The sequence below is a fragment of the Frieseomelitta varia genome, unplaced genomic scaffold (assembly GCF_011392965.1).
Source record: "Frieseomelitta varia isolate USP_RPSP 00005682 unplaced genomic scaffold, Fvar_1.2 scaffold_264, whole genome shotgun sequence".
NCBI classification, from domain to species: Eukaryota; Metazoa; Arthropoda; class Insecta; order Hymenoptera; family Apidae; genus Frieseomelitta; species Frieseomelitta varia.
In genome coordinates, this window is record NW_025109995.1 from 190539 (window position 1) to 213485 (window position 22947).

The 22947-nt window shown below is 32.6% G+C and overlaps 2 protein-coding genes across 3 annotated transcripts in view; one reads left to right on the forward strand and one right to left on the reverse strand.

Annotated features, from left to right (window-relative positions):
- The window catches only part of LOC122528831 (laminin subunit alpha-1), a 370357-nt gene that overhangs the window by 167653 nt on the left and 179757 nt on the right, over window positions 1–22947 (forward strand). The gene's annotated exons all lie outside the window — the stretch shown is intronic.
- Window positions 11254–12402, reverse strand: LOC122528833 (histone-lysine N-methyltransferase SETMAR-like). Of its 2 annotated transcripts, none has more exons than XM_043654371.1 (2): window positions 11823–12402; window positions 11254–11769 (listed from the first exon to the last, which is right to left on the reverse strand). In XM_043654371.1, the coding sequence occupies exons 1-2, from the start codon at window positions 12128–12130 to the stop codon at window positions 11754–11756; spliced, it is 324 nt and encodes a 107-aa protein (XP_043510306.1). In that variant the 5' UTR covers window positions 12131–12402; the 3' UTR covers window positions 11254–11753. The 2 variants fall into 2 exon arrangements, with proteins under 2 accessions (XP_043510306.1, XP_043510305.1); XM_043654370.1 differs by having other exon boundaries at window positions 11254–11442; window positions 11805–12402.

Consider the following 22947-nt stretch of genomic DNA (forward strand, 5'->3'; position numbering starts at 1 on the left):
AAATATTCTTCCATTCTACGATTAATCATTGTTTTAACTCCTCTTTCGATTTATTGACGTACGTACAATTAATCATTTTTCACCGAGAAAAAGGAAAACCGTATCGAGAAATCGGTTATCTTTTAAAATTAAGTAATAGTATCGTGGCTGATATTGTATACAACGATGAATTAGTATTAGAAATAATAAAGGATACGTGTACAAGCGTTATCAAATTTACTATGCAGCAGCTTTATGAAAACATTTAATCATTGTCTCCTTTTCCTTTTCTAATATATTAATATTTTATTTACCGGTATTATACCGAGATACATCTACCGACCTAACATCAATTTTGATAGCATCATACCGGTATTCGCACCATTTCCGTTTCATCAAGCGTACTCGAATAGTAACCTAAAAATACCGATATTTTACCGGTATCCGTAATACCGATTCGGTCTCTGGTGATAATTATTTATCTCTGATCCCCTACCGTGGAAAATGTGCAACGTTAAATAAATTTTAGCCGGTGTACGGATACTTCTCTGACTGATTGTATGTAGTTATAATTCGCGCAGTCGAGAGTGCATTAATACCTATTTTACATTAGCGTTGAAGGAACAGAACGTGTGTACAGGTAGAACCGCGTAACGCGACTCCGGCTCGGGGCTAAACGCGTATATCAAGTAGCCGGGGAATGTCATGATTTCTACTCTTTTCTCTTTTCTCTCGACAGTCTCCGGGACGCTGGAAGTCGTTTGTTCGTTTGCCACTAGGCAAGGTAGCCTCTCGGTAGCAACGAGAACGACTATTGCTATCAGATCGATGACAGAGCATCCAGCGAAATGATTTAGCGATACATGTGTCCTCAATGAAATTTTATTTTGCACATTCGCGACGAACCATTACCGATGCAAATATTCGAGCTACGCGTCGATTGAAATTTATCGAATCGTCCGCCATTTAATTGTCAATTCCTTGTTGATCGATGGTTACTAAATGGAGGTTAATTACCCAGAAAATTCATTAACTGATCGCCAAACCATGATTTTTGTAAATTTTTTTCGAAAGATATTATTTTGTAATTTCATACAGATATTATAGTTCGTAATATTTATAACAACAAGGAAAGAATATATAATGAAGACAGTTGTACATATAATGAACCCGTAATTAGAGAATTCAATTAGTTTCTTAAACTCGACTACGTCTCGATCCTATATCTTTAAGAAAAATTTATTTAAAATGTCAATTTCTGTAATATATTTGAAAATGATCCAAATCCGTGAAACGGACGGATATCGGTAATTTGAATTAAAATTAATATAATTTAATTTAATAAATTTAAATAGAAATTTTAATAGAATATATAAAAATTTTAAATAAATTAAATAAATTGTTAAAATTCAAATAGGATTTAAATTTAAATAAATTTAAAATTTAAAAATAAAATTTGAAATTAATTTTTAATTTTAATTAAATAAATTTGTTCCATTAAATATTTTTATTTAGTAGTTAATAGTATAAATAAATAACAAGGCAACATGTATTCTCTATCACGATGAACAACAATTTCCTCAGAAAATGAAAAAACTGATGTTACCTCTTCATAGTCAATATTTTCTTATAAAGAATAGCGAAATGGATTAATTAAATTTCAATGCATTAAAAGATTTCATTAAAAGAAAAAAACTTTTATATATCTTCTATGCATTTACATTAGAAACAAGTGACTAGTGTAAAAGACTAGTTTGATGCATTTGTTTCTATCGTCAATCAGATTAACATTACAATAATGATATAACAATGTCATAGTCAAAATTTCTCAGTTCAAGATTGTGTGAAGAATATACATTGAATTTGTTTTGGCATCAATTACAAACTTATCAAATTAAATATATAGCGCAGTTTGAGAAAATTAAGGTATTCGTGACTTGTTATTGAAAAGGGAAAGTTTTTTAAAACTTCTTTTATTGCAATTTGTAGCCAAGTCTACACTTACTGATTCACTTTTGCTTCAAACATTCTTTTGTGAGATTCGTCGAATATTTATAGATGATACGTTCTGCATATAATATACAGATTGTCCCACGCAATTATCTTTCAAACTATTTATAAAAAATATAAAAAAATTATACATTTATAAAAAAAAAAATGTTTCAAGTAAAATTCACTTTGTTTCGAGGGGGCATTTTATAAATCCAGGAGAAGTCTTCCAAGATTTCAAAATAATCTTGGTTTTTCTCAAATACAACTATATATTTTTATTTTTTAAACGTGTAGACGAATATTCGTTCCATAACGAATTAAGCTATTAAGCTATGTTGATTCCAAGGTCATTTACTGTCATTGAGAAAATGATTTGTTAAATAAACCGAAAAATAGTGATGAGACAAGTTTACAATTGAATAACAAACTAAAAAAATTGTATATTTCCTGGGCCATTGCATTCTCATCGGCAATCCGGGCCAGATAGTTTTTTTTTTTTTTTTTTTCATAAAATGTCACTTATTATGTAAATCTACGATTATTCTCTGTTTTTAACATTATAAATTTATATGTATCTACTTTCACAATATCAATTATATCATATTATATAATATAATATAATATTATAATATAATAATTAATATACTTTTAAATAATAATATAATAATATAATAATTTTTATATGAAATTATATTTAATTAAATTAATTCTTTAATTATAAATTATATTTTTATAATATGTAATAATTTTTTTTTAACAAAGTGGGCCATCATTCCCCGACGTATCTTACAATTTAGGTTCTTTCAGTGCTAGAATATTTTTATAAGCCATTGTATATATACATACATACATACATACATACATACTCTTTATTGGAATGCAGTTCTTCGAGAACATCTCGTTCAAAGATTGCTTTCTTTCGGAGGTAACTGTCGTCCTACAAAAATTTTTCTTTTAATTAGCTGCTTTCGTACGCGAGATGAATGACGTAATTAAAGAGAGAACAATCAGGAATCAATATTATCGGGGGATATCAGCTTCCCTTCCGGCAGCTCTACCAGTCTGTCGACCTGCAATGATTTACTGTGATCGATAATCTGATATGCAAATTATATTCGTACGGTAGAGATCGGTTACTTGCACCGCAAGCAACTTAAGCGGTCTCTACACGGAATATTTAAACTGGCTTGTGTCGATTAATCTGTACAATTTGTAGGTATTATACAATGGCGCGAGTACGTTTCTTGAAAACCAGGTGAAGCGGAAGCTACGAATTGAATAGAACATAAGTTTCAGATAGAATTCGTCGTGGAGGAAAACTGGTACTTTATTTTTTATTAATAATCACGGTGCAAATGAGTTTCGACGTTGAAATCGTGATATTTACAAATACACAAAATGTGAGCTTTGAGAACGTAAATATTAGAGAATCATATCTCACACATAATAGCTACCAAACAAATTTGAGAATTATATACGCGAAAATTAATTTGAGTTCAATTGCAATTGAAATGCCAAAAATTTTCAGAGACGGGGAAAATAAAATTCGTTGAAAACTATAAAAATTACTTCATTTTGAAATTTTTAATTCAATTTTTATTTATTATTAATTGTTACAATCAAGTAAACAAATATAAATTACTACAATCACCATGTAACCCATATTTACTTGAAAGTTGATATTTTTTAAATAGATCGGTAAAAAAATAATATTTTGTTCAAAATTCATTTCTTTTATGTCACTTTCTATTTTCCCATGTCCATCGGTAGTCTTACTTTCGACATTTTGTATACTTGGGCGCAAGAAGAGAAAATATGTCGCACAGAATGACATTTTGAATTTAGTTTTTACCTATTTCAATTTCGCGCATTAGACGTTCGCGTCTTATCGAGTGGAAAGGTCAATACAATATTGTAAGCATGATTTCAACATCATACGACTTCGAGAAAGTCTCAAGCAAACTCTAAGAAAAACATTGTACTTTGGTTCTCAGCATAAATGAATATTTTTCCTACAGGTAGATGTTACTCGAATCATAAATTGTGTCACGAATAATTTTTCGTTTATTAAAAATTTCGTAAATTATGGATTTTCATTCATAAAATCAACAGTGAAATAAGTAATAAAGGACAATGTATTGAAGAAATACTTTTACTGATTTTATGTAATCAAAAGAATAATATAATATAATATTCTACTGATTTTATGTAGAAAGAATAATATAATATTAATAATTTATTAATTATATTATATTATATTAATAAATAATTAATATAATTCAAAAGAATAATATAATATTAAGGTTCGTGCAATAAATATTATAAATATACAGAGTATCCTAATTTCCAGAGGAGAGTGATTTTGGAAAAAAATGGAAAAATATAATGGAAGGAGAAGAATAAAATTCGTTCGTCCGTTTAAGATTTCATTTTTAAAAAAAAGTATGCCTCCATCAGAACCGGTTTTTGATAAAATTTCAAGTTTCATTTTTTGAATCGAAAATGAAACGTGAAGTACAAAAATTTTATTCGCGCGTCCTTGATTTATTGTTTGCACTTAGGATCATTTCTGCAAAAAAAAAAAAAAAAAATAATAATTACAAATAAATATAAATAAGATTTCATATGAAGTTCCTTCTACTATTTAACTCAAACAAAATACTTCAGCACGAGACACAAATATAATAGTTAGCAAGCTCGCGTTATTCTACGTTCTTCCCACATGCAAGCTTCAGCTCTCTATGAGACATCATTAAGAGAATTAACAAATGAAGTGAAAAAAAAAAGGAGAAAGAAAAAGAACGCATTAGAACGAAGAAGAAGCCGTGTGTTGTTGGATGATCTATTCCTTATACATACTGTTTGTTCGTCTACGTTTGTAATTGCGCCCTGCTGCCTACACCATTCGCAATATCATCATCCAGTGATTCAATCCCACCTACACGTGGAACGTGCTGCTGTTGGTACTTCACGGTGTCTGTCTAAGCGAGCTTGAAGGCTCGAAGCGATCGTATTTTCATGGTGGCACGCGGGATCGGATGCTGCGCGCTACGTGGGTAGCTGATCTCCATCAAATCAATAATTATCGATACGTGGCAATAATTGTATATCACTGCCTTAATGCCTGTATACCGTTTCGTCCTTAATAACATTCCGCTTACAAATGGACCGTTCATCGGCGAATCTTATCCGAGTGCATCTCAGTGGCTCGCGAATCACTGGCTTTCACCCGTCCCCGGCCCTTTTATTTATTGCTTGCTCGCGTGCCCTTCGTTTTCCACGCTGCGCGTATCGTTGCAACCCTTGTAATTAACCCAGCTGTGTGATCGATACTGATTAAAAATATCGATATAACCGCGGGAATTCGTCGGGGAGGCTTTTAATAATCTGTACGCGGCTGGCTCGCTGCGCGTTGGGTGTGGTTAAGGTAATTCTGGTTACAATCTCGAGGCGGATTATTTGATGGAGCGCTTCAGTTCTGTAAATTGGAAATTATTCAAAGTGTAAAATTCAAATTTTGTTAGATGCTTGTTAAATTGAAATAAAATGGACAAACAAGAAGAAAGCTTGCGCAGCATTTGCTACTTTCGTTTTATTTCGATTTTAATGGTTGGTGTATGATGACTTAATTATGATAGATTTATTGTAATAGTTTATCATTTTATCATGGTTTAACTGTGATAATTTGTCAGCTTCTATAATAAACGGGAAATAGGCATTTAATTTAAATTTTCTTTTTAGAAATTTTTATTAAAATGTGTAAAATATGTTGCCTTCGTTTTTGTTTTGATTTTAATGGTTGATTTGTTCTGAACATTCTTGATGGTTCAATTACATTAATGTAATCCTTTTTTATAATGGATTTATTAATAGCTTAGCAAGCTTCATATTCTGTAATCAGTTAAAAGTAGACATTTGATTTGCATTTTTCTTTTTTCCGATTATTTAGAAATTTTTATTTTATTTTTCGTTTCAATATTATTCAGTTTCAATATTATTCAATTTCAACTTTTATGTTTCAATATTATTCAATTTTTATATTTCAATATTATTGTAGTTTATCATTTTATCATGATTTAGCTGTGATAGATAATTTGTCAGCTTTTATAATAAACGAACAATAGGTATTTAATTTAAATTTTCTTTTTAGAAATTTTTATTAAAATGTGTAAAATATGTTGCTTTTATTTCGTTTTGATTTTAATGGTTGGTTTGTTCCGAACATACTTCAATTACATTAATGCAATCCATTTTTATAATTTATTAATACCTAGCAAGCTTCATATTTTGTTCATCAATTAAAAGTAGATATTTGATTTTTCTTTCTTTCGATTATTTAGAAATTTTTATTTTATTCTTAGTTTCAATTTTTATGTTTTAATATTATTCAAATAATACATTTATTTTAAAAATTCTGTACATTGATATTCAATAATTAATTAAGCGCTTAAAAATTCTGTACATTGATATTCAATACTTAATTATTAATAATTAATAAAGCGCTGCTACAATTATTCACAAATATATACTTTTAAGGAATAAGAAGAATTTGGAAAATCATGAAAACTTTCAACAGTCATATCCTCGGTATACAGATATTTTGTCTTACAACAAAAATATTCAATTGTGTGTAATAAAATATGATTTTACTTCTAAAATACAGTAAGTGATTCTAAAAGTGTCAAAAGTATTTTGATGTTTTTATTTCTTTCATTTTAAACGTCTTCATCGGTTTGTAAGTGGCTTTATAAATCTTTGATGTTGAAACGTTCTAATCAGAGTGCATTCTATATTTATATTATAATACATACTTCTCGAATAATTTCTTAAAGTTTCTCACACTCGACCCAAGACACCCTGTACACTCGATATAATTTTGGACGCGTGACGTAGAATTTGGTCACGTCAATTTTCAAAGATATCCTCGTTAATCACTTGTATCGTATGCTTTCATGTTAGACCTTGTTGATAAAACACGGACAGAATCGAAGGAGGAAGGGTTGATTGCTAGTGTTCTTCGCAATTTTTTTGCCCTTCCTGTCCCTTTGCACAGCTTGGCCTCGTCGGTTTCTTGGTGCAAATCTGTCAACGCCATAATAGGATGCGAACCGCCATTTAAAATATCGTCAAATATATGGGCGTAATATGCAGATGTCTGCGTCACGAGAACACGATCGTTGTTGGGTTCGTTTCTTCCTTTTTGCCCGATACCGTGTTTATCTTGCGATATGGAAACACTGTACGAGCTTGGGTCTTGTATTTTTGCCTCACTCGATATAATTAACAAAAGAAAATAAATGAAAAAAATGTGTATGAAATTTGAAATTATTTATTTGAAGATTATTATTTCGGGAATTAAACAAATAATTTTATAGGTATAATGGGTTTTTCATTATTAATTCTGAAATTAGATTAGAATTTCTGGCTAATTAATTGTAAATACATACATATATATATATATATATATATAAACGCTATTATAAAAACAGAATATTTTCTAATAGTAAATGATTTTTCCATTATTACCAAATAATGTTTGGATATTAAGACATTTGAACAATGACTACTGTATTTACATATCATGTATTTTTAATGAAAATGCAAAAACACGAATACATGGAAATAAATTTAACGTAGTGTCAGACATTTCTTATATATTGATTCGTTTAAGAGATAGCCGCGTAAGAAAGAATACGTGAAAGTTTCTTAAATGTAATATAAAAAATAAATAAGGTAATGAGAATAATTTAAATGTATCAGATTCACATATAATTTTTAAAAATTTGTAACGACGATTAATTTATTGGAATAAAATTATTTTTTTTATCATAAACTTTTGCCATTTTAAAAATTAATTTACACTTAGAGAGTTGCGTAATTTCAGAAAGCTGTAAGGAGTAGATTAAATTTCCTTTATTTTTAATAACATTCGGTAGAGAAAGATTAATTTAGTAGAATAAATTTTCTCGAAAGTTCTATTAATTTAATTTAAAATTAATTTAAATATAAGTTTTCCTAAGTTCTAATTTTTTAGACATTAATTTTGAAACCATTTTACTAATGTAATTAACATTAAACAAAAACTTTTGAGAAATTTGTGCCTTAACTTAAAAATAAAAAAAATTTAATCTGAATTAAATAAATTATCTTTTACCGCTTCTTGTAAATATACAGCTATCTAATTTTTAATAAGAGTTTCGTCGTCGTAAAAAATTAGCCTTCGTTAGAACTTTTTAAAAGTTATATGTACATTCAAATTATTTTTGCCTTATTTATTTCTTATGAATATGACCTTCCTTGTGCATTTATGTTCTTATTTTGAATAATCGGCATAATATCAATTACCGTATCATATTTCTCTAAAATGCAATACGACAATCTGAACAATTGAAACAAACGCTCGTGTCGAACGTTACATTCCATTTCGAATTACGATTTATACGATGCCAAATCCCTCGATGATAGAGCAGAGAAATCTGCGGATCGGGCAAAGCGTTGATCACCAGTCACATTCGACGATAACTCAGAAGGCAGGGCAACACAATGCTGTTCTGTATGTTTTATGTATGAGAATAAGATTACTCGGGTACCACCCACTTATTAAGTGCTACTACGACCCATTTCTGATATACTGGATAAGAGACAATGTCGAATCGATCTCAAATCGATCAACTCGGTATACGATCTAAAGTGATAGCAAAGGAAATTTAGATAGTCGAGGAAATGTTTGTCAAAGTACAAGTTACAACAATTCAGTTGATATAAGGAAATAATCTTCAGAGATTTAAGACCACATACTCTGAACTAAACATCTAGGTTTCGTTTGACACATTTGTTTAAATTTTATTTGACTCTGTTATTTGATCGATTTGTTACTATTAATTCTATCGCTTGTTAACGGTTGTCATGTAGATTGTATAGATTGTAAATATTAAACAGTCAATCAAATTTCAATCAATTGATGCCTAACTCTACCGAATAGAATTAATGAACGTTTATGTACTTGATCTTGACAAATGCAATCGTTCATACGAGGGACAATTTTCTGTCAGAGAATGCAAAAGAACACCGTAACAACAAAAAGGTGATTTTTAAATTGGAATTTTAAAATCTTACGATGGTACAGCATTTTATTTAGAATTTCAGTTTATTTAGCACTCAATAATCACATTCGGTATCTGGGATTTATCCAAAAAATCCGATTACTCAGAATTATTTTAATTGCTTTTATCTACATTTATCTCAATTATTAATATTTTTCAATTGTATGAAATTACTTAATCTACTTTAATAAATAAAATAAAAAATAGTTTTTCTTTAAGAAAGATAAAAGATCTCATGTCTATATCCGTACTAGTTATTGATGACTGTGGGATCATAAAAACTCGTCGAAAAAGAAATTCTATAAATAATTGTTTATTGTTCTTGCAGTAAAAGGTGCACTACAACAATTCTTGAATTTTCGAGTTCGGTACAACGAATGTTCTCTTCGATGTTTCTTTTTTCTTATTGAGAATTTTGGAAAATCGTTGAGTTTGATCGCTCGATTTTTACTTTCTATTACCGATGACTGACAATGGGCCTTGTTTTATTTATATGAAAAGAGAGAATTAGAATTGCCAGTCTATAGTTTTTGGAAGTTGATGAAAAAGTGCAGTTAGCTCTAAATTATTTTCTTATTTTTGAAAATATCATAGAAATAATATATTAATTTTGGACATGTAGTCTGATGATATATGTAGATAATTCCATGTAAGATACATTTTGAAAGTGCAAGTGAAATATACATTTTAGTTCAACGTATAACTATAGTTATATACAAGGATTTACACGAACTCATATGTATCTCTTTTTAGACTGATGTTTAAAAAAGATAGTTACTATAAAAAGTAGTTACAAATTTTTTTCTAACTAGAAATGCTTATTTTCTTTATTTATGTCTATTATTTAGAATATAAATAGTATTCTAATATTTGGATATTCTAAATTGTTAAATTTAAAAATTACTAATTTAAAACTACTTGATAAAATATAACGAAAAAACTCTTGTGTTTATATTCTTTTTGACTTGCGTGCACTAAGTTACAAAATAATAATTTTAATAATTATTAAAATAATTACATAAATATTAAAATATCGAAATGCTAAAATGCTGAAAAATACTTTAATGCTTTTCTCATGCAAAATATTGCAAATATATTAAAAAAAAGTTCAGAAATGCAGGAATGTCTCTGTATGTTCAATTGTCCTTTGTCTCAGAACATTAAAATGTTTTAAAAAAATATGAATAATATAAAGAAAAGATTCAAGACAAAGAGCTGATCTGGACAATTTACAACTCTCAAGGCGCATACTATTTTCTCCCCTACTCTTACGAGCCCCACCATACTCATTTGACTACTCCTACAGTCTGAAGCCAAGAATCAAATTCAATACTTAATTAAATAAATTTTTTTAATTCGATGTTATAAATTTTATTTTATACTTTTACAATTATTATAAAAATGTATTGTTTAATTTATAAAGTTTGATTGATATTATGTATAATAGATTATGTATAATAGATTTAATGAAGTTTCAAAATGCATAATTAACGACTTTCTGTTGTATATTTTTATATTTTCGGTACATCGATAATTCATAACATAAGTAAAAAATAAAAAATTATTCGCGATACAAGAAAAAAATAATACCACGTTCAATTGGTAATATGATGAAAGAATTTGAAACCGAAACATCCAAATTTTACGGGGGCGAAACGAGAAAGACGATCAAAGTTCAAATTCTTCGAACTAACGTTGCCCAATATCAGTAAATTTTTGTTCATATGATTGATTCTTTGTAGAAAATATTTTTAGAAGAACATTTTCTATGGAGGATCCGTCATTTGAAGAAAGTCTATTGATTTACATGACACTTATATGATTGGATCATATTCGTAACTTTTTGACACAAATGAAAATCGAGATAAGCGATTGTAAAAAAAGGAATATCCATTGCCATCCACCTCCATTTTGCAAAAGTTCGAAGTAAAATGGACATTGTTTTTTTACAATCACTTACTTCGATTTTCGTTTGTGTCTTACCTGCAGTTTCGAATAATCAAATTTTTTTTCATTCTTCTCATTAAAAGGCGAACATCCAAATTTTATAGTTCCTTTATGAAGTCTTGCTCGATGGAGCATTGGTCTCCTATGACAAAAGAAAAGTATCTTAGTAGTAAAATAGAAATATTTTTGGTTTATTGCTATTATTACGAATGCATGTTTGTTGCAGTTATTCACCACTATTATGTATGACCTTCTCCCATCTTCCTGGCAGCTTATCAATTCCTTCCTTGTAAAATGTGATTGGTTTGGACTGGAAGAAACTTTCGACAGCCTTGACTGACTTGCTCTTCAAAATTGAAGGTTTTTCCATTCAAAAAGTTTTGCAAGGAACAGAAAAGGTGATAGTCTGTTGGAGAGTAAGGTGGGTGTTGTAAAACTGACCATCCAAGTTCAAGAATTTTTTCTTGAGTCGCCCTTGCTGTATGTGGTCACGCGTTGTCGTGTAAAAGAATGATGTTATGGCGATTGACGAATGCAGGACGCTTTTCATAGAGTTTTTCTTTCACTCTTTGCAGCTGCCGAACGTATGTATGTATTATACCTCGACAATTCCACCATACACACAATAAAATCTTTTTTCCATGGATGTTTGCTTTCGGATCTAGCAGGGATGGTTGATCCTTATCAAGCTACTGTCTTTTACGGATGATATTGTCATAGGTAACGTATTTTTCATCGTCTGTTATAATCCTGTCTAAAAAAGACTCGATTTTTACCTGTGATAACAGACTTGTAGCGATTGATATGCGATCTTCTTTATTCCGTTCACTGAGATTGTGAGGTACCCATACTCCTAACTTGCTGACTTTCCCTAATTTCTCTAGGTAGAGGCAAACAGTTGATTGTGATGTATTCAACCTTCCTGCTATATCTATTGTTGATTGACGTAGATTTTGCTCCAATATTGCCTTTAAAAGGTTGTCGTCAAGGTCGGAAGGACGTCCCGCCCTCGGTTCGTCCTTCAAAATCGTATCTCCAGAACGAAATTTGGCAAACCAATTTTTAACTGCCCGATCGCTTATTAGACCTTCACCGTATACACTGCACATTTTTTCAGCTGTTGCCTTAGCACTATTGCCTTGTTTAAATTTCTAAAGCATTACATGACGAATATGCATTTTTTCACTCCCCATTTTAGGGATCATAAACAACAGTTTAATGAAATGTGCACCACACAAAACAGTTGTCGGAAGACTGAACCCTTATCTATTTAGTAAAAGCAAAAACTCGTTTTGTCCAGGTGATTTATAGTGGGTAGATACGAACATAGATTCTACCTAGCTGTATCGGAAGTTATTTATGACTTGACCTAATATTATTTATAAAAATCATGTAAACAAAAAGCTAATGCTGTTTCGAAGGTATTCATGACCTTACGAATATTTAAATGATTGACGTTTGAATAATTCATCTGACATTTACCTCATTCTTAATATCCGTCTTCTTCTAGGTATAGAGACTTATGGAAGTCGTTTCTCGTCGAGGAACGAACGCGATGTACCTACTTTCAGGACTTTTGAATTAAAACAGTCGAATGACTGTTTAAAATTTGAACTATGACTATTTAAAATTTATTAAAATACCAGTAGAATGACAGTTTACGGCCAAACACGCGGAAAATTTTTCTCTAATCAAATTTTCTGTTTCGTGAAATAAAGGACAGTCTATTACTCTGTTAGATAAAGGCAACTGTTTCAGATTTTAATAGAATAGTTTTACACCAGTCATGGAAATTAATTCAGAATTATTGAAGTTATGTAAATCAAATGTAAATTATCTTGACAATTGTTACTGTAATTATTGATAAATGTAATATGTATTGATAAAAGTAATTATTGGAATAAGTATTTTACTTGTAATAATATATAATTACTTATAATACAGAAATAGAGAGAGAAGATACTGTTATTGGACAGAATTTTTAGTCAGAAGTAACCATTTTTATTGTTATTTATCGTGCATGAAATAATTAATTGATTTTCCTAAATAGAACGACTGTTGTAAAAATGTTCTTAAACAGAATTTACAGTTTCAGTTTCAATATTATTAGATTTCTTATTCTGTTCATCCCATAAATCTCTATCAAGCGACATAACTTGTTCATGTGCAAAAGATAAAGACGCTTAGTGAATAAAGAGCGTACAACGATCGAGATGTAAGAGTTAAAAATTATGCTTTTAAAGTATCTTTGCACAAATACTTCTCCGATCATGTTAGATTCTTTTTCGATTACCAAAATTTGTACACAAAGAAATTCACTGGAACAATCCTTAAATCTTCTCTCTGCTTCTCTTGCTTCTATTAAGAATATGTTCGAATTACTCAACTATTCCAATTTAATATTTGTTCTAACTATAGTAGTTTACTCTGTGTAAATTTTGTTCGTGTGTACACTTTACACATTTGTATAAAAATTCAAATCACGTGAAATAAAACACTTAAATATTTTGACTGCTATTGGTGATAGAAAAAAATACATCAAGTTCTCTAATATCATAAATTCTAAATATACAAATAAGTATCATATGTGATATAATTGAACAGAGATTTTATTCTACATGAAACGGCAAATCAAAAACGTAGAAATGAAATATTTTGATGCTGCGTGTCATTTTTTCTTTAGTCGATTTCAAAATTTATCGAATGTACTTAAAAACTGGCCCATTTTAGGCTGAATAGTTATTAATCTTAACGAGAGATTATTCTGTATGTAAAAATAAGTAGCATAAAATATAAATAAAAATCTATAATCTAAAATAAAATATTTGCATAGAATGGTACGCATGCATTAAGGAAAATTTTTAACTGAACACATGCGAATCTTATTTTTTTATAAACAAAATTCCAAATGCAAAAATTTTATTTTATATCTTTGACGTATTTTATGCATAAAACAACTAAGCGCGTTAACAAAAATATTCGCAGTTCCAAGGCGCAATTAAATTAGGGTTTAGGAAGAAAAGTTTAGAAAGAAGCGAAAGTACTTTGTGGACTTCAAAATAGTTTTTGACGGGATGAATCACACAGTACTATGGAAGAAGCTGTACAGGTGCGATTTGAAAAAAACAACAAATTGTAGTTTTAATATGAATTTTAATCCTTCCTTAACGAAGACTAATAAATATAAATTCTTTTAATGCTTTACATCTGCTATGATAAGTAACACGTTTACTAAAGATTGAGAAGAAAATCGTGAGTCACAGAATTAACAAGTGACGTAGAACAGCATATATAGACGAAGGATACAAGGAAACAGCGAAAGAAACAGAAATATTATTGTTTGCAAATGATTTAATAATCACAATCTCAAACACTCTGCAGGACAAAATGTATTGGAAATTTATTGTAAGAACAATAAAATAGAGGTAAACGCACAAAACTATCAAATTTTAGAAGAAAGGGAGAAGAGAATATAAGAAATCAATTCTCTCTCTATATCTAGGAGTGTTTTTTGCATCATCTGTAACCATAAAATATTTCCCAATTAAGGCAAAAATAATAGCAATGGAAATAATTTGAAATATTCTATTAGCAGCAAAAATGAATGGCTGAAAAACAACTGTAATGCGGACTACATTATTCAAAGCAACAGTAAATGACATATTCCCATATAAAGTTGAAATAGGATTAGGCTTAGCAGAAGAAATAGAACTATTACAAAAAGACTGCTATAAATAATTGTTCAAACAATACCAAGAATACAATACCGAAAACAATATTATATGGCCAGAAATAAAACAAGAAATGTGCAAGAGAATATTAAACCACTGGGGAAAAATAACAAGAACATAGATAAGAAGACCAAAAATCCAATACAGAAAATTGATAACAACGGTAATAACAACAAGAAAATAGGAAAACGAACCAAGAATACAACTCGTACACAAAACTCAGAGGAATAGTAGAAAAATTACGCAATAAGAAATAGAACCTAACATAGAGAATATAATAGAAATAATAGAAAAGGAAAATAAAAAAATAGAAAGAGGAGAAAACTTAACATGCAATATAATATATAAGAGACTGAAAGAAGAAAGTATCTAAAGTATATAATACCACTAACTAAGATTACCAGGGAAAGATAATACACCGGGGAAGCAAACAATACAAAAAGAAGAAATATAGTTTGCAACGCATACAGAGAAAAGGATTTAAACCCCATAATAAGTGTCATACTAAAATCGCCTTATGCCAGTGACTAATCAAAACAGAAACAATGGAACAGGCCCTTGCAATAAAAACCGAGAAAGATAAAAAAGAATATTTAAAAACATGCAAAAAGTCTTGAAATTAATGATTTTTGCAAGCCATGAAATAAAATTTCTGTAAGTTTGACTGGTAAAGTAACTGATATGAATAAAACGAACAACAGTATTTAAATATAATGATATAAGAACAGTACATAAAACCATGTATACACTATTCATGTACTACGCACATGTTAGATATGTGTATATAAAGTACTACTGGATAATACACATCAAAAACGTATTACTGCACACAAATCTTATATTTATTCCTAGTATGTTTATTCTTACTACACATATTAGGACTAAGCCTAGATAACAGCAAGAAATATAATAAGATTTGTAATAGATAAAAATCTAAAGTAAAAAAAAATTAATTAATCAATTAAACATGTATCTATGTATGTTCTTAATTTAATTTTATCAGCGACAAATTCACGACTAAATTAAAAATGCGACAATGTTGCATAAGCATCGAATCTCGAACAACAGATTTCTCTCTCAAATTCTGATTATTACAAATATACGAATATTATAATCTTTGAGCTCAACGATTTGCTAAAGACGTTCCACTGGAAGATCATCTCTAAGAAATCCTAAAAACTTATAGATTCACAATTCTACAAATTAGATAGTCGATGCAATTCTAAGCCCATAGATTTTTCATAAACTGTTACGCATAAAATATTGTTCATTGATAATACCACTGTACTCATTAAAATGAAATTGGAGTGGATTGCAACTGCTATCACTCGATGAAAATAACAAGAAATTTCAGAAGTGAATCGCTTCTGAAAATCACTACGCATCACAAACACATTGAAAAAGTTATGGCATGACTTCTTTTAAATATGAATACTCAGAGAATCGTATATGGTGGCTAAGAAATTTTTCTCCCTCGAAGAACAATTCTCAAAGGATTCCCCTCATTGGACATAGTACGATGAATTTATAAGAAAAAATGTTTTTTTGCAATTGGACTAAATCACGGTCCTTATTTTTATTTTTCACAATATCACATTGATAGTGATAACTCATGTCGCCGAAATCAAAGCCACTATGAATTCATTAACCAAATTATTCTCTGATTCAAACAATCTTACCCTAATTACATTCACTGATTCGCTCATCGGCCTGTTCGAACGTGATCTCACGAAAATGAAAGGCTTGCGACTCTTGGAACAGAACGTAACTCAAGCAAACAACGTCCAAGTTAGAGATTACATCCAGTGATTATGTGTATCGAGGGAAAAAACATATTCTTTCATCTCGATAGCCTCTTGAACGTATCAGAGAAATATATCTACAAGACGGAGTTGTGCGCGTAACGATAATGCATGACAACATTCGAGACATCCAAATATATAGTACCAAACAATTGTCACCATTGCTGTTCGATTAATAAATAAATATTTTAACATAATAAATAGCAAATTCAAACTAATTTACATCTTAGCTTAGACATGTCAACTTGCGTTAATTTATGATTAATTTTTATTTTCTAATCGCAAAGATAAGGATGGCGTGTTGCGTTCTGTATTAACGTTTAATTAGATTATCAGTTCGACGAATGCAATGTCCGTTCAAAGTATTTAGAATGACTTTGACTTTTATTAAGCAAAATAAAGGAAACTCTACAAAATCGAGGAAACTCTAGACTCGCACGCAATTGATTATAAAATAGTTAAGCAAGAAAGAGCAGAGAAAAAGAGAGAGTAAAACCAATCTCGATCGTAAAACAAATCAGTAATGAAACCGTGGGATAGTTCTCTTGATAATCTATCGCTCCGAAGAATTTTTATTACGGAATAAAGACGTTGCATTTATTTATTTTATTTAATCTATAAAAATTAGTTTTCATTTCTTTCCGATTCGAGTGTAATATGTATACATTTCGGAAAATCTTAATTAATTTCATTTATGAAAAACATAGAATTCTACACACACACACTCACGCATATTATATATACATTTAAATGTACACTTTTGCAAAAAAAAATGCAATTGTCGCTGAAGTCATAAAGTGATAGGAGATGTAACTTTTTTAATAAATCAGCAACATTTTGTATTTTTTTTGCAAAAAAATGTATACACGTGTGTACAAGTAGCAAAACAACACACTGACTCAGAACCATCGGAGAACTATGTGTTGCATCTGGGACTTTTGCGAAAGAAAACGAAGCAAGAAAGCCAATTCTTCTTCTTAACGTTAAAGATTTATAATTGTTACGAGTGCAAGAAGAGATTTCTCCATAATCTCATTTAGACGAAATATATGTTTCGTCATCTAAAGAAAAAAATAACTGTAGACGATGTAAATTCACCAAAGATGTGTCTAACGATAAGAAGAAGGAAGCTGTAATGCATCTATATCACAAATATGTATTTCGAAAGTATACATATGTGTCTAGCCCAAAAGTATCCGACCTCTGCTTGTATCTTAAATCATACCTATTCCGGGGTAATTTCTACGACGTCACCTTCAAAGTAGTTTTCTTCTGACTCTATTATTCTCTTCCAGCGGTCGAAACAGACTTGGAAGTCCTTTTCTTTTATGCCTCCCCAGCTGCTGCGTTTTGTTTTATTGCTTCTACGTCGTCGAATCTTCGGTCTTTCAACGGTTTTTTCAGATAACCAAAAATCACACGGTGCTAGATCCAGACTGTTGTACTGGGGCTACCGAAGCTGATGAATACAATGTTTTACTATAAAATTGTGAATATCGAAAATGGAATGAGCAGGTGCGTTGTGTCATGGTGCAGCAACCAAAATTTCCACTGACCCAAAAATGCGGTTGTTTCCTCTCTACTATCGCTTCAACTCTTCTAAATAATATTCTTTTGTCGCAACTTTGTGGGGCGTATTCACGTATCACGTTAAAGCCACTGACCCAAAGATGCGGTTGTTTCCTCTCTACTATCGCTTCAACTCTTCTAAATAATATTCTTTTGTCGCAACTTTGTGGGGCGTATTCACGTATCACGTTAAAGCCACTGACCCAAAGATGCGGTTGTTTCCTCTCTACTATCGCTTCAACTCTTCTAAATAATATTCTTTTGTCGCAACTTTGTGGGGCGTATTCACGTATCACGTTAAAGCCACTGACCCAAAGATGCGGTTGTTTCCTCTCTACTATCGCTTCAACTCTTCTAAATAATATTCTTTTGTCGCAACTTTGTGGGGCGTATTCACGTAACACGTTAAAGCCACTGACCCAAAGATGCGGTTGTTTCCTCTCTACTATCGCTTTAACTCTTCTAAATAATATTGTTTATTTGTTGCACCTCCAGTGGGGCGTATTCATGATGGACAACATGTTAAAGCCATGGTCATTATGTAAAGAGCAAAAGGCTAGATACATTGAGCTTTCTAATTCAGTTAATGATTGACTGGATAAATCTGTTGCAAATATAAAAACCCGATTGTAAAAATTTATTTGAATACTATCTTTTGGAAATACTTCCACTCACATTTGCAAATTGCTCACCTTGGAATAAAATTTTTATATTCAAGAAATCCAGATCCAATATGGAGATGATTTATACTATTGGACGTGCAAGAAAAATGGCAATGCGCTATTTTTGTAAATGTAAAGGTGCTGCAAGTATGTACATTGTATAAAAATAATCTACACGTTGTTCACAATGGTTACTGTAAACATAATCACTGTAAACATAATCATTGAGTCGTAAAAGTTTGCAATAAAATAATGGAATTAAGTGAGCTTAGTGATGTTAAATCGTTCATTATCGTCAGGTTGCATTAATTTTCGCTGTTTTTTTTTCTTCATTCTTTAAGCATTTTTTTACAGTTATAAAATGTACAGATACTTCGATCGAAGTGTCGCAGCTACAATCTTTTCCCACTTTTAGGGCAACAAATGAATTTCGCTTTGGAAGAATTGCCTATTTCTTGATGCGATCCATTCGTCAATCCAATGTTTGGCTTCTTCGTAGTTTTGGAAATGGGTATTTTCTATACCATGTATCTTCCATATCATCGACCGAAAAAGGAAAATAGGCTGAGTGAGGGAGAATCTCCTATTCGAGCTCTAACAGTTTTTTTTTCTTTTTTTAACTGTTAAAGCAACATGTGTCCGAGCGTTGTAACTTTTCGGCGTTTTGAAGAAATTGTCGGTCAATTTCGCATCAAATTCTCGTATAAATTGTCTAATTACTTTAGATATCGATTTGCATTGACCGTTTCATTTGGTTCATTTGGCAACTCATAATATACGAAGCCTTCCATATCCCATCAAAATGAAGAACATGATCTTGTGATCTTGAATATTTCGTCTTGGCGTCGATATTGACGGTTGGCCGGGTTCGATCTATGATGTTCTGCAATTAGGATTTTCGAAATAAATCCATTTTTCATCCCCAGTTATAATACTTCGCTTTTTTCTATGCCTTGCAAGCAAAGATATCGATATATTTGAACTGGGAATGACATTTTCGAACTCATTTTCTTTCCTTTTGAATCTTGCTTATTGTGTGCAAACGACGGAATATAGTTGGAATGCACAAAGCATTGATGAAGTTATCTAAATTTTCCTGACGAATTGTGTTCTATGGCCCTTTTACACAGTCGAAAATATTATCTCGTGCTTACAATGGCGTACTTATAATTCTCTTTCAAGAATTCTATCCTGACGACCCAGCACCGTTAAGATCACAAAATAATTGGTTTACATGATCTGCGCGGATTTGTTTTCATCTCTTAATTACGTGGCTATCTTGATTATGTAACAGTATTTAATCATGTGATCTTTTTACTAAGAAAACTCTCAGAAGATATTATTCAGCAAATCACAGTTTTACGATTTTTCTTCTTAAAAGAAAGATCGTCATCTATCTTATTATTTACAATTGACGAAAATTTAATGAATTTAGCTGAAGCAAACTTTTGGATTGCAAATGACATATTCAAAAGAAATTATATACTATCCATTAGGGAAATCACTTCCATTTATGCTTGCCTATTGTAGAAGTTCGATAATATCGAGCTTCGCTGTTCCGTACCCTATGTGCGGGCTCACGCTCATCTGATACCTGAAATGGACGCCGAGGTATGTGACCTCTCGCTTAAATTTAATCGTTTGCTCTCCTATCCGAATAGTCGGCGGCCTTCTTGCTAAGTCCGCTTTCGAGGCGCGGACAGTTTTGCGCTTACGGTCCGGGCGTGCTCCTCCCCGTTTTCCTATCGGTGCCCTATCTATCATGCCGCTCTTTAGGATTATCCCTTCCTTCTTTTGCACTGATAATTCTAACTTCGCGGATTTACACCAGCTGTTTATTAGGTTAGCTATGTCCGTTCTCTCCTCCTTCAGTTGTCGCCTGCTGTCTCCTTCGATAACCACGAGGAGATCGTCTACGTAGGCGACGAAGTTATTCCCTACCGAAGTCTCGTTCAGACAATTAGTGTTTAGCCTGTTCGGCTAATCGGTATAACGGTTGTGCGACCTCGCCCACGAGGGGCATACGCTACACCATTCCATCTACCCCTAGTCATACCACTCAACAGAGCCATGAAAAATCCAACAGTGTCATGGAGCGTTTGCGAGCCGGCTCGGAGGCGCATCCACAGAGAACCATGGGGAGATAGATGCATGCACGCTAGCACGCCATGAAATGGATAAAGTTTCCACCAGGAATTCCCGTTGAGCAAGTTGGTCAATTGCTGAAAATAAAACTGAGTGTGATGACGACCGTCACACTCCTAACCTATGCTGCCTAACCTGACGCCGCAGTGTGTGGAGCGCCCGACTGGTCAACTGCCTGCGAAGTGTTGCAGGTGTCGCCACGCCGTGCTTAAAGAAATTCGCTAACCCCGAAGAATCCTAGACTACTTGGAAACTCACGCACGCTTCGAATGCTTAAGCATAATCTTTAAGGTAGAGGGTTTTCTTACAGAAGTCTGCGAAAGTGTGGAATGCCTTTGCAATCCAGGCAAGCGGGATGTCGTCGCAGCGACACATGCCCGCTAGGACGACATCCCGCAAAGCCTCCCTTTGTCAAACACTGGGCACTCCAACAAAAAGTGCTCCACGGCGTCATTAACAGCATCACACGAGCAAGATTCGTCCGCGGTAATTCGTCGCTTGCTACGAGCCGAAATTTCCGTGACCGGTGAGCGTCTGCGTCCAGTGATAAGATGGGCTCATCCATCTTAAGCTCATTCCTCTGTCACATCCCTAAAGTATGCATGCGTCTTGCAACCCTTGTAAGAAGAAATCTACTTGAATTGCTTTATTCTGCACAGCTTTCTCTAGCCTCATTGTTCGCGGAAATTAATTTAACTCCAACCCCCAACCTCGGCGTCCTTTCCTCTCTGAAGTTGAAAAGAGCTTCCTCTCTGTGCTTCTCAAGGAGGAGGTCGATGTGGATCGTGCCCGCGATAACGCACAGGCTCTCCCACGATCTGGTGCTGCACGAAGCTTTCTCAAGTTAGGCCCCGTATATAGATCAGCCCATCCGGAGGCTACCGTACTCTACTATAGGAGTGAAAACTCCACGGTAGATAGTGGAGAAAGCACAGTAACGAAGTCCACACCGACTACCGACTAATTTAGCTAACTTACCAAAAAGCTTCCCTACTTTATTCCATAAGTGTGAGCAGTCCGCGGTAATTCGTCGCTCGCTAAGATACCACCGTGAGTGTCTGTAAGCACTGATAATATGGGCTTATTCATTTCAAGCTCATTCCTCTCTCACATCCCTAAAATATGCATACGTCTTGCGACCCTTGTAGAAGAATTCCACCTGAATTGCCCCGCTCCGAACAGCTCACTTACTACTTGTTCGCTGCTTTTCTTAGCCTCGTCGTTCGCGAAAATTAATTTACCCCTAACCTCGGCTTCCTTTCCTCTCTGAAGATTGAAGAGGGTCCTGTGCTTCTCAAGAAGGTCGATGTGGATCTTGCCCGCGATAACGCACAGGCTCTCCCACGATCTGGTGCTGCACGAAGCTTTCTCGAGTTAGGCCCCGTATATAGATCAGCCCATCCGGAGGCTACCGTACTCTACTATAGGAGTGAAAACTCCACGGTAGATAGTGGTAAAAGCACCGTAACAAAGTCCTCACCGACTACCGACTAATTTAGCTAACTTACAAAAAAGATTCCCTACTTTATTCCGTAAGTGTGAGCAGTCCGCGGTAATTCGTCGCTCGCTAAGATAACACCGTGAGTGTCTGTAAACACTGATAAGATGGGCTTATCCATTTCAAGCTCATTCCTCTCTCACATCCCTAAAATATGCATGCGACTTGCGACCCTTGTAGGAAGAATTCCACCTGAATTGCCCCGCTCCGAACAGCTCACTTACTACTTGTTCGCTGCTTTTCTTAGCCTCGTCGTTCGCGAAAATTAATTTACCCCCAACCTTGGCTTCCTTTCCTCTCTGAAGATTGAAGAGGGTCCTGTGCTTCTCAAGAAGGTCGATGTGGATCGTGCCCGCGATAACGCACAGGCTCTCCCACGATCTGGTGCTGCACGAAGCTTTCTCGAGTTAGGCCCCGTATATAGATCAGCCCATCTGAAGGCTACCGTACTCTACTATAGGAGTGAAAACTCCACGGTAGATAGTGGTAAAAGCACCGTAACAAAGTCCTCACCGACTA